Source organism: Periplaneta americana, chromosome 7 (genome assembly GCF_040183065.1).
Source record: "Periplaneta americana isolate PAMFEO1 chromosome 7, P.americana_PAMFEO1_priV1, whole genome shotgun sequence".
NCBI lineage: Eukaryota > Metazoa > Arthropoda > Insecta > Blattodea > Blattidae > Periplaneta > Periplaneta americana.
The window spans coordinates 154,911,884-154,926,055 of record NC_091123.1 but is presented as its reverse complement, the minus strand read 5'-3'; the positions used below and the strand labels follow the sequence as shown (position 1 = coordinate 154,926,055).

At 35.8% G+C, this 14,172-nt stretch overlaps 1 protein-coding gene across 6 annotated transcripts in view; it reads right to left on the bottom strand.

Moving 5' to 3' along the window:
* Positions 1-14,172, bottom strand: part of Orp8 (Oxysterol-binding protein-related protein 8) — a 127,967-nt gene that overhangs the window by 74,991 nt on the left and 38,804 nt on the right. For 3 of the 6 annotated variants that reach the window (XM_069831684.1, XM_069831680.1, XM_069831681.1), the window contains exons 2-3: positions 12,739-12,872; positions 97-186 (exon numbers count right to left, since the gene is read on the bottom strand). In XM_069831684.1, coding sequence (XP_069687785.1) covers positions 97-186; positions 12,739-12,872 — 224 coding nt within the window. Of the gene's footprint in view, positions 1-96; positions 187-12,738; positions 12,873-14,172 lie in introns of those variants that run through there. The other 3 variants (XM_069831682.1, XM_069831683.1, XM_069831685.1) reach the window with 2 other exon arrangements.

Sequence of the window (14,172 nt, the reverse complement as noted above, 5' to 3'; positions counted from 1 at the left end):
GAAAAAAAACCACTTGTTAGTCCTATCAAAAACACTAATACTCAAAGATGAACTCTAGTACACTATAACTGATCATATAAAAACATGAAAAATTACCTGGAGAGCTCGGACTATAGTTAAGAGATTCACTGGAGGGAAGTTTTGGTAAGAGTACTTGTAGACTTGTCCGCCTGGGTTTCTTGTCATCTGCTTGGGCAAATCAAATGAAATACAGTATGTAAACATTCTGTATTTCTATGTTTTTTCAACTACTACGGTTCAAATTGGGGATGCCAATTTATCTAATATACTGTATTTCAAAGTCAGCAATAAATCCTATTAGCCTGGAGAGTTACTAGCAATGAAAGATGAAAATACTGATAAGTAATTTCATACATATGATGAAAGAGTAATGGAACGGAGAAAAACTCTCTCCGGCGCCGGGATTTGAACCCAGGTTTTCAGCTCTACGTGCTGATGCTTTATCCACTAAGCCACACCGGATACTCACCCTGGCGTCGGACAGAATCGTCTCAGTTTAAGTTCCAACTCTTGGGTTCCCTCTGGTGGCCGCCCTCTGCACTACATCATAGATGTCTATGAACGTAGGACTGAAGTCCACACATGTGCTGAGGTGCACTTGTTATGAGTGACTAGTTGGCCGGGATCCGACGATTCTGTCCGACGCTGGGGTGGATATCCAGTGTGGCTTAGTGGATAAAGCATCAGCACGTAGAGCTGAAAACGCGGGTTCAAATCCCGGCGCCGGAGAGAGTTTTTCTCCATTCCATTATTCTTTCATCATATGACACAATATCTGCATGGAAATATCATATGTACTTTGGTACATTAAATAATAAAATAAAATAAATAATATAAATAATTTCATACATACTACCCAGCATACGATTAGGTGACTGTTTATTTCTGTATGAAGGCCTAATATCTTGATCAAGTAAATTTTACAGCTACACTTGTCTTTTTTAAATATTTGACTTCCATTCAACAAACTCATTGCTAAGAGTGTTTGATTTATATTTTCTACCTGCCATGATGCTGTGAAGGAATAGATTTTAATATAAAGAATAAATAATACAGTGAAACCTGTATTAAACGACCACTGATAGTTCCACGTAAAATTGGTCTTTTAGAGGGATGGTTGCTTAATAGGGGGAGAATTTTTTTTTCTGCACAAATAATGAGTTAAACTACTACACATATATAAAATAAAAGAATTTTGAATATACAGTTAATGATAATAAGGTGTGTACAGAATTTTATCCTCTAAGTCAGTGGTATTCAATCTATGATACGAGTACCCCCAGGGGTACAAAGGGTTGTCTAAAGAGGTACACATCCCACTAACTACGTATGTAAAAATGCTGACATTTTATTATATATGTTGATTAATTATTGCTGTTTACATATTTTCATTGTTTTTCGTTATTTCTCATATAATTACAATGCAGTTTGGGGGTGCGAAGATAAAAAAAGATGCATTTTGGGGGTATGCTAGCAAAAAAGACTGAATACCACTACTCTCATTATGTCTGCTTTAGAAAATCATAAACTGAATTCTGCGTAATTTTATAACATTTTTTATACAGTTTAATTCTCTAAACTCTCCTTCAACAAATTAAGAAGCCCATTTATAAGTTCCCCAGTCACAAAGGCTTTAATGAAATTCCACTAAGTTATAATTTTTTCCTTTGATTTTAAAACTGAATTAATGTGAGTATTGTCTGTCACATTAAAATTTTTCCACTAATTTTCTTTCAGAAAAACCACTTTTACTTTCGCAAATCACTCTGACTCGATCCTCAATCGATAATACACTTCTTATTTTACTGAACATGTTTTTACTCGTAACAACTTTACACAATGCCAGAAACAATGAAACTGTTAAACAAGGGAGCAAATACCGTATAGGTAATCAGCAGTCAGACCCTGAAGGCTGTGTGCAGCAATCACAACCCTTAACAACAACCTCTTTCTCGCTAGAAATTCCCACGTTCCTTATATAAAAGGTTACAGGATCGGACATTTAGCATGAATAGTTAACGTCGTCGTCAAATTTTATTTTAACTTTGAAGATACAGTACATTACATTTTAAAGTTCTCAGAATTTATTTACTGCACTAAACTACTGCATTGTAAAATTATAATACTGTACTTCAACAGCTATTCAATGACTAATTGGTGGTCAGGGAGAGGGCTAGTCCTTAGCTGGAGGTAAAAATTCCTTTTTATGGGTTTTACATTGTTTCTAAGCGGGGCAGTCTCTTAATAGGAGTGGTCTTTCAAAGAGGTTTCACTGTACTATATTTAACACTTTGTGCCCAACATGGCAATACTGTATTATCAAAACAATGACAGCCAATTTCAGCCAACCAAGGAAAACATTGGTAAAATTCAACAAATTTGCTCCATTAAAACTAACTGCAATAACAACATGAATCTTTTATTGTTTGTTAGCACCAGGCTTCAGTCATTAGATTTATAAAAGAAAGTCTCTGATTTAATACATAGAAATCTAAGAGCCCTTCATACTGTATGTATATCTTGAATTCATGACTTTTAATTTTTTTTCAAGTCCAAAATATGCTAAACATAGTAAATGAATGTGTATTAATGTCTTCCACAGAAAACTCTTGACACTTTTAATTGATGAAGGATGGGTGAAATAGAAAAATTCTCTCTGACACCAGACTCGAACCTGGGTTTTCAGCTCTACGTGCTGATACTTTTACCCACTAAGCAACACCGGATTCCAGTTCCGATGCCGGATTTTGCTTTTGCTTTTCTCTGCTCCACCCATCCTTTATCATATGGTAATGCAGAATTCCTGTACGGAAATATCATACATACTTCGGTACATCACAGTAATATATGTGTAAATAATCACTTCGTAATTTAAGACGGTGCTCATTCCTTCGAATCCCGGCCACTTATTCACTCATAATGAGTGCACCTCTGCACATAGCGTGTTGGACATTGTGCCACTGTCACACATCTCCAACAGAGTACATGAGGGTTGGCCACTAAAGTGAAATTAAGAGGTGAAATTTAAACTGAGAGGATTCAATCCGGCATCGGAACTGGAATCCAGTGTGGCTTAGTGGAGTAGTAGATTATTTTACTACGCTTTATCAACATCTTCGGTTATTTAGCATCTGAATGAGATGAAGATGATAATGCCGGTGAAATGAGTCCGGGGTCCAGCACCAAAAGTTACCCAGCATTTGTTTATATTGGGTTGAGGGAAAACCCCGGCAAAACCTCAACTACGTAACATGCCCCGACCGGGAATCGAACTCGGGCCACCTGGTTTTGCGGACAGACGCGCTGACCGTTATTCCACAGGTGTGGACAGCTTAGTGGATAAAAGCATCAGCACGTAGAGCTGAAAATCCAGGTTTGAGTCCCAGTGCAGGAGAAAATCTTTCTCCACTCCACACATCCATCATATGGTAATTCAGAATTCCTGCATGGAAATATCATATGTACTTCGGTGCATCACAATAATAATAACTTTTAATTGAATCAAGATGAATAATAAATAGTCAATAACGAATGCAAAACATTTGCAGTTTCAATTCAGTCTATAAAAAATGAAGCACTTGTTAGTGAAACTCAGAACGAATAGATTTGAGATTCAAATTGTTATGAGCTCAACATATACATGTAAGGTTTGTGCAGGCAGAGAAATATCCTACACTGACAAGGCCGCACAATAGTACATTATAGTACATTTATATCAGAATATTTACAGGAGACTGCTTTAAGATGTACCATACTAAAGCAAACTACTGGGAGTAGTACTGTATGCTTCTACAAGCCTACTTCATTGTGTGGAATACATGAATTATTGTAGGAAGGTTATCTGATGGATGTATCGAATTTTATCACAAAAGGCCGCTCAATCATGTAATTCCTCTCTTAGGATTTTTTTATTTAACAAATAAATTAAATTAAATAGGTATCGCATATTTTCTCCTCTTAGTAACATACTATTCAAAGGATACTGAAATTTCGCTTCAACCAGCTGAAGACTGGTCCACAATAAACCGGAAACGGAAACGAGAATGGAAATATTGTTAAAATAAATGTATTTAAATGTAAGCATTCACAATTAACAAGAAGCTTGCTGGAGCCCTGGAACGGGAAGATTGGCCAAGTTTTAACTTTGCTGTTCTAGTTTCCCAACACAGCCTACTAGATTCATTCTCTTGCCATCAAAAAGTTATGTGGTCATCATATATTTTGTAGCAAGGAGGCCGTGACAATTTCTTCTCCATTCATTGCTTGTAACTAACCCAGAAATTCAGTAGAATAACTTTCTGTATGTGCTACATGTATATGTGACCAGACTACCACCTGAATTGAATTCTTAAATATTCCCTGCATAAATTTTGAAGATGGTTAACCTATGTTCATGTTGGCTGGCTTGTACTCATGAGAGAATGCCATTGGTCAATTATACACAAATAATATCAGAATGCGTAATATCGACTTTACATATTGTTACTGATATACTTAAGGTACGGTCACACATCGCTACTTTTGCTGTGCAACTTTTGTACTGCAGCTGCAAAAGTTGCATGTCGTGTTCACATGGAAGCCAAAAGTAGCGCGCTGCCATCTCTGTGTTGACTTCTCAATACACATTTTGTGGTAATGTTCGCATTATTAAGAAACTCATGCAAAAGCTTACTTATCTATTATTTGCTTTTCTGTCCTAACTTGTATTCAGAAATTGTCATTATTTTTACTATAAAGCTTTTAAAAACGCCTATATACTTAAATGATAACCAACAGCATATTCACGTAATCAATGTTGGGAACCCTGCTGTTTGAAACTACGCTACGGAAAATTTTAAAAATGAATTATCGTCAGCAAATATACTCAGATTGTGTTGTGCATTTAGTAACTGTTCCAAATAATTTTTTTTCATCATATCTTACATTAAAATATATCCAAACAATAAAAGTATCATTGGCACATTTGGGTGGCAACACTGGTCGCAACCGCAGCAAAAGTTTCAACAAAACCGATATCAAAAATGCTGAGGCTGCAACCCTGAGAACCCTGTTCACACGTCGCTACTTCTAAGCTGCGCGCAGCATGAAAAAGTAGCAGGCAGCAGGTTCGGCAGCCGCTACTTTTCGGGTTGCACCGTTGTTCACACGTCGCAGTACGAGAGTTGTGCAATTTTTTGTACTGCAGTGCTGCAAAAGTAGCGACGTGTGACTGTACCTTTATTGATATGCATAGCTGTTTCCATTCTCGGTTTACTGTGAATCAAAAATCTTCACGTTCATTGTCCTCCACTTCTCCTTCTCATTCTGGTTCTCTTTCCCGGTTTATTGTGGATCAGCCTTTATTTTGGCATGTTTTCTCTTTGTTTTGCACCCCACTTATGTTTTCCTTGTGCAAAGGCCCAGGGTCAGCAAACTTATTTCTATCAATAGATGTTTACCTGTTCCAACTAAATGTTTACATCTTTTATGGGAAAGATTGAAGACTGAAGTATACCATGATTGGTGGTCACAGTGTATTAATCCTATCTCTATATAAATTTATTCCTTAATAATGTCGTAAATCAAATTGACTGTTAAAGTTTGTCAAGAGGCAGCCTTGAATTTCGAGGAAGCAAATATACTACTATACTGCTGAAAATTATAATTTTAATTATAAATGCTAAAAACAACGAACTCTAATTATGATAACAGTAAATAACATTTATTCACCATACAGTATTTAACTTTCATCGAAGTGACTCATTCTATTAGTTTTTGGTACAATTACATCCAATTTAACCTCCTCAGTCATGGGGAAAATTTTGGGATTCAGACATCTATGAAATTTTAATATAGACTAGTGTTGCAAATGGACTGTGTATTGATGAAAATATTAGGAAAAAAAAATTCACGTAATGAAATTAACTCAAAATTGATGTATCCTATAGGAGAACTTGGACTCAATGTATAGTAAATTAATTACATTAACTCTGATTAAATATTCAGTTTTATTTTATAATATGTGATAAAAAATAACAATTTTCACTTTAAAATCTAAAAGCTTGACGTCTCCCATAGAAGACCCTCAGTTTTAGTAATGTGTGAAAATTTGAAAGTACGAATCTGATTATGCCATCAGAGAGAACAATGTTTTATTTAACCCATTCAATATAATACTTATTTATTTTTTAATATTATTAACAATCCACCTACATGCATACGTTCAACCTCCTCCTTTTTCAGAAACAGCCATGTTGGAGTGTGTGTGGCTGGTATGTAAATTAATTACGTAATTTGGTTGAATTCATATTTAAGTGGTGCTGCCATCTCTTCTAATCACTCCTCCTCGCCCCGTTCCGTGATCACTTGATCAAATCTCCGTCCCCCTCGCGTATGTGGTACATAAGAGGTTACGTCCAATTTCGGCTTCCCCTTCAAAATTTTCTAGAGCTCCTTCAGTGGAGCAGCGTGACCCGGAGTGAGACAAGTGGCCAACAGGCTTGGAGCTCACATATTTAGTTTTGTACAGCCCCCAACCCCTTGCAAGGACGCGTTTTGCGTACCTTTTAAATTTGTCCTCCCAAATCTCTTTCGATTTTTTTTTTTCGATTTTCTTCTAATCATCATCAACTAGTTCCAAGAAAATTTAAAACAAGATTAGCAGATTTAAAAAAAAAAAAGAACTGTTTAATGTAGCCCATAAGAGACGCTAGGACTGAGGAGGTTAAGGACTATTTACCTGAAGGAGCTAACATTTCGGTATAAGAAAATTCCAATACTGATGCATTAACATTCTGGATGTGTTTCGAGTTTGGTCAGTCACTTTTATGTGCTACACACATTATCAAAGAATTGATATTCATGAACACGATAATGTTAATGTCAACAGATTGAAATTTTTCACATATATTATTGAGGAGAAAATGAAAACGAAAACAATGAAACTGAAATTTTTCACATATATTATTTAGGAGAGAATGAAAACGAAAACAATGAAACATGTCTCTTTTCAGGTATTCACTCAAGTATAATGTCTACTTGTATCAATATGTAGCACACTGATGACTCTGACGACATTAACGAAAATAAGACAAGCACAAAATACAACTATAACACAGCAGAATACTAATGAACATTAAGCCTTGATGCTCAGCCCCAAGCTATTAATGCTACACTACATTGATATACTCTATGTCAGCACTACAAGTTATGAACAGTACCAAACCAGCTCATTATTTTCGAATCAAACACACAAATTATTAAAGAAAGTAAAGATAAAGTATTCCCACAGAAACCAAGCCACTATTCAAAAGCAATGAAAAATAGAGAATTCCCAAGTTAACTTCACAGGTAATTCAGCACTAAAGAGCCTTGCTAAAATACAGAAAATACTGCATAAAAATCACACAAATATTGACTCATTGATTTAATCTCGGTTATGAATAAAAATTATACTATGAAAGTAGATGACAAACAGAGACAGCCAAATTCTTAGGTAGGCTGTCACTACCATCACTACAATGACGATGATGTGGTGGCATATCAGGTAACGAAATAGATCCAATTAAAAATTCCCCTTAGGTCTATATTCAATCCCACTTTACACAAGCTCTTACAAAATCACGTTAGGTTGTATCTGAGACACAGCCGCAAGTTTTATGCATGAATATGTCACTGACAGAACTGTTGTTAAGGTAAACCTCAACATCTCTTCTTTCCAGATACCCTGAAAACCCGGTATACCTTCACTGTGCTGGAACTCCTGGGAGTAGTCATCTTGTATGCACTGAGAGTAACATGTTGGTTGCTATAGTAACCATCATGCTCTATCATTTGCTATCCGTTGCTTATACATCTGCTCCCATTTGCACTGCATATGACTCGACATTGAGAATTTTTTCACTTCCCTCTACTGCACTCGAGAATTTTTCCAATTTAACTTGTCAATTGCGAATTGTTGCTCGATTGTTATTGTAGCTTGTTTGTTACGAATCGTTTGACACATTGCGAACATTCTATCACTTCACATTCTCGAGTTACACTGCCTTGCTGACACACGACCTGCCAATTCATGCATTAACTTCCGCCATCCAGCATATCACTAGATGACATCACCCACTTCAACTCAAGGCCATTTTGAATAAACTGAATCCTTTTTTGTCAATAGCCATTCACTGTATTATGGTCTTAGTAATAAAAACTATTATACATACGATTAACTGTCTTATGCTTACACAATGAATGGTTCGTTTATAAGTAGTGTATAAGTTCCTTACAAATAATCACTACATACATCGTGTATAACAGTACAACTGTTACACAGCTACGTCATAGTTTCGTCATTACTTCGTTACGAAAGGTAACACAATAACTGAGGTTTTCTATTGCAACCGATAGTGTGCACTAGTTTGCCGTGTCAAATATTGATAGTACAACTGGGCCTGATCGATTATCACGCTAAATTCTGATCAAAGAGTACAGCTACAGCAATATTATTCTATTATTATTCTGTGCTCTTTTTTTTTTCTTCTGTGGTTACAAGGCAACCATTATCATAAAATGACAATGAATATGAACAGCTGTTAGAGGGGTGGCCATTTTTTTTCTATATACAACGCTTAAACAAGGGGTTTCGTGTGTATAACTATGAAAAGCAATTCCCATGTATAGTTACAGCTGTTAATACATCCATCACTTATGCATGGTTTATTAGTAACTCTGCATCTCGTATAAAAACTATACATAGTTTATTAATAAGACTGTTAGAATATGTCATGTAGTTTAGAACTTTAGAAATTATAGGCACAACAAAACTCACCTGAAAATTTGTCAACTAACTTTCTGGAATGGCAACTTAGTACTGGATCGAACTTATACATGAATTCACGTCAAAAAAAATGCGTATGTACGGTAAAGAGAAATGCTATCCAAATGTGATTGGACAAAATGGAAAAGTATTTATTCAGCTGACATCATTTACAACACACAGGAACTGCCTGCAGACAGATAACTCTTAAATAAAAATTATCCAAAGTATTCCGACTTTTGCAACAACTAAATATATTGTGACACAAACGTATTTATACCACTTTCATTTAGACTGTATTCAACAGTGCAAAAACCTACATCACGTTCTTAAGGACCGTTGAACAGAACATGAGAGAAATGTGTTGAGACTAAAAACAAATCAACTTCAATACAAATCTGAGGACAATGTAACAAATCGTATATCCTAGATTAGGCTCAAAATGTTTCTAAGAGACATCAGTGCATTAGGATTAAATGAAGCTAGAAGCACGTACTAAGAAGCTATAGCTAAAATACATCAACATCTATGAAACATGCAAAGCTCTTAAGAAGGCACATCAAAGAGGTGGGGAGGAGGCAAGTGAAAATTGTAGTCACAATAACTTCAATATAAATACTCATCCAATTGAATCGAATTTTTAACATTCTACATACCAGAATAAATTCATTTTCTAGACTCAATTATAAATGGAAGAAGATCTATTCTGTATTTTAATGAAAAACTGATGCTAGACACTTTTTCGATATTGATGTTCCGAAAGTTTCACAATTAAATATTTAAGTGTAAAGTGACATCATTTAGATACATTTTACAATCCAAAAGCAAAAGTCAATCTCAATAGCTACATGTTTTACTAAAGTGACTGAAATATTTAAGGGAATAATTTAAATACTAATGTATAAAAATCTTTCAAACTATGCACTTCAGATTAAAATGGCATTATGTAGATATTTTTACAATCTGGGTTGTTTTACTAAAGACTATAAAGTTTGGAGATAGGAAATGTACAACTATATAAAAATGAGATCCATTTACATTTTTAAGAGCTACTTCAGAATGGATCGATTCCTTGTGAGCACAGTAACTTGAATATATACCGAAAGTTTTGCATTAGATGCAGTACTGATATTTATTTTATTAAATTTGTTAGACCTATAATTAAAAGATATCACTGAACAAGTACAGTAATTTCAGGAGAAAAGTTTAATACTTGGGAAAAACGTTGTCTGCATTAAAATACAACAATTTGATCTTTTATATCTGTATTCAAAGTTGAGTACCGTGCTTGATGTGTCACAGGCCATAGCCACACATGGCTTTCTCTCTACTGTCATGCATTTCAGCAACACAACTGTGACTGTACAATGGCTGTGTCCATGGTGCCTTCTTATTTTAATCATAATATAGAATAGTCATATCAAACGTAAAAGTGTTGTGATCTGAAGTAAACTCTAATCCCTATAAAACCATGGCTCCTTTGTAAAAAAAAAATAATAATTTTCCTGAATATTCTACATTCCTCCTGATACATCCTGTATATCAAATACTACTTCCATTCACAATAATAATTTAAAATAAAACAACTGTTCAATCCTTTATAGCAAATACAGCTTCTAATAGTAACAATAATTTTAATATAAAACATTTGTTCAATTTTGATAACTATTCCATGTATCGTGTATTTAGGATTCCCATACATCTCGTAAAATACAGAAATGTCCCTTTTTTGGTAATGTGTCCCATTGTGCTGAAAGAGGTCTTCAGGACATGTTTTTGTCCTGTGTATAAAAATCAGTGACTGGAAAAACAAAACAGGGAATATCAACTGCTATTTTTTTATTATAAATATCAGTCTCAATCACTGTTGGTGACATTGGAATTTTCCACACTGCCAACACTGAAGGTGACAATGAATGTATACAATGTTCTTAACAGTTCATACAGTGAAGCAAACATTGTTGAATCTCACTTGTTTGATGAGATCATAATTGTGAAAAATGTTCTGAATTCCAAAGAAGATAGTAGTAAAATAAAAACATTTAAATGACGTCTTGATGGATCTGTTTAAAAGTGTTGATGAAAAGCTCCATAATTTAAAAAAGTCATAGAATTCATTACGTGTAAAAAAAATTATAGTTTACCGGTATTTAAGGACGTTTGCAACTGCCGAGGCCATATCAGCGTCGCTGGTGTGACAGAATTTTGCCTCACAGGAGTTCTTTTACATGGCAGTAAATCTACCGACATGAGCCTGTCGCATTTAAGCCCACTTAAATGTCATCGACCTGGGGCAGGATCGAACCCGCAACCTCGAGCACAGAAGGCCAGCGCTATACCGACTACGCTAACCAGACCAATTTCATTATGTGTATCCCTGGTACAAATACAGATGTTGAAATAGTGTCCTGCATGAACTCACTGTGGATTGACGAGAAAAAAAAGTTGCACATAAAGACAATAAAATAAATGATTAATGTAAAATCATTTTTCCGAGGTCTGTGTTGCATTTCATGACTTAATGCTTCAGAACAAAAAATTGTTACCAGAAATTCATTTGGGAAAGTATTGTTTTTTTAGTTGGTTATTTAACGACACTGTTCAACTACTAGGTTATTTAGCATTGATGGGATTGGTGATAGCAAGATGAGGCTGAGGATTCGACATAGATTACCTGACATTCGCCTTATAGTTAGGGAAAACCTCGGAAAAACCCAACCAAGTAATCAGCCCAAGCAGGAATCGAACCAGCACCCAAGCACAACTCCGGATTTGCAGGCAAGTACCTTAGCCGACTGAGTTACGCCTGTGACTAGAAATTTTTTGTATAAACGACTAATCTGAACTGCAACCGAACACGAGCACTGCTTATTCGGTCTCAAATTTTGTTAATACTACTGTATCTTCTTTTTTATATTGATTGTATGATTTTACTTCTATTTCTCTTGTTTGTAATTATATTCTTTATTCTGTATATTTAAATTTAAATAAATAAATAAATAAATTTGTAACAGTCTACACTCAGGAATCTATTTTGTAAGGAATATTTTCAATTCATTTTGTTCAATTTATTCTTTAAGTACTATATTCTCAACAATATACTAGTATTTAATTCAGTTTAATTGCACTGTTTTAATATGTTAAAGAGAACATGGATAAGTGCAATGGAAATTATACACTGAAGCTCAATTTTTAAAATCAATGCTGAGTGTCTTTTTACATTATGAAGCGTCCATGTCAGGTAAAACTGTTTTTGAAGGGTTTCCCCATATGATGTTTTTAGCCTGAATTACCAGCAACTGGCTAGCTATTATAGCCTGCACTATTACTGTGCATATGTCATGAATGTTGAAAACATGCAATTTAACACAGCACCAACACCGTATTAGTAAAAGAAACTGAATAACCGATCACAGTTTTCTATCTCTTTGTTTGGGTTAGGGTTTTGAGTAGTGATGCAGCCATCGATAAATTACACAACCTCCTTGTTATGTTATCAAGACTCATTGCAATAATCTGTAAATCACATTCTTTTGTAATAGTCTTAATTAGTTTTCCAACAATTTCATATGTTGTATTTCCTTCTCGTGTTTAGAAAAACAGCAAGTTTGCCAAAAATAAATAACAGGTGTGCTTCCAGACAGAAAACTAATTAATGTCGTGTTCTAGATTCCATAAAGAGATTCTTTGTCCTACAACCAAGAGGAAGGGCTTTGGACACGTACAATTGTTTACATGTGGAGTATTCTTGTATGGAATGAAGACTAGTAATATAGCACTGAATTGTAATGAATGCTCAGAATTTTTTATATCGGCTGCAGTTTCAAATGTATGGAAGAAAATAAAAATACAACCAATTGACTATAGTACTGCAGTTAACTCGGGTTAAAGAATAGTGATAGAAGATATGTTAGCTGTTATAACAAACTTACCTGAATGTTTGTTTGCTGTGCCAGGGGATAAGACTGGCTTATTTCCAGAATCATTGGGGTGACTGTGAGACAGAGATTCATATGCAGAGTGTCGGGAAGCTGGCACAGGAATGGGTGGTGAGCTCATCCTGTCACTGTAAGTACACACATTCCCAATTAGTTCAATGTATTCTGCACCATACTCTCATGAGACATTTAACATAAAAATTCTAACATATCTCAAGATGGTATGATTGACCCAGAACTTAATAATCAAATAGCAGCAGCCATCAGCTGGGGACTAAACCCCCTGTGTATAGAAGAATGTACCTGCCTATTTCATAATACGAGGGGGATCCAGGAAATAACGACCGTTGTGCGCATACCGCCGTGCAGCTGACTCCCCTTCCTTGTTTGAAGGTCAATTGGCTTCCTTAACATGTGTTCTCATAATGTTGTGAGTACTGGTTGCAACAAGTCGCCATTGTGCATTTTGTGTTACTTCAAAATGAACGACGTGATTGACTCTGAGGTGAGGAGTGTGATTCGATTTTTGAATGCCCGACATTTGAAACCTGCAGAAATTTACCGGTAATTGAAAGAAGTGTATGGTGATACTGTAATGAATAAAAGAAATGTGAGAAAATGGTGCGAAATGTTCAACAATGGGCGAACAAATGTCCACGATGAAACTCGACCCGGACGCCCATCACTCATCACAGAAAACCTGAAGACTAAAGTGAACGACAGAATCTTGCAAGACAGGTGCACATCACTCGACGAATTGCATATTGCCTTTCCTGACATTTCTCGTTCTTTGCTTGGTGAAAATGTGTTGCAACATCTTGGCTACCACAAAATCTGTGCACGATGGGTTCCACAGCAACTGAGTGACCAACACAAAACTCAGAGAATGGCCTCAGCATTGACATTCTTGATGCGATATCACACAGATGAGACGCCTTTCTTGATCAAATTGTGACTGGTGATGAGACCTGGGTGTCTCACAACACCCCAGAGACCAAGTGCAATCACGTCAGTGGCATAATCCCTCATCACCCAAGAAACCGAGAAAATTCAAACAGACTCTCTCAACACAAAAAGTCATGGCTACTGTCTTTTGGGATCGCAAAGGTGTTCTTTTGCTGGATTTCATGCCAAAAGGCACTACGATCAATGCAAATCGTTACTGTGAGACTTTACGAAAACTACGGCGAGCCATTCAAAACAAGAGGCGAGGAATGCTTTCGAGAGGAGTTGTGCTTCTTCACGACAACGCCCGCCCGCACACTGCTGCTTCAACTCGAGAATTGCTGGATCAATTCGGTTGGGAAATCTTTGATCATCCGCCCTATAGTCCAGACCTTGCTCCTAGCGATTTTCACCTTTTCACTAAGCTGAAAGACTTTCTGGGTGGTACGCGTTTTGGAAGTGATGAAGAGTTGAAGAAGACAG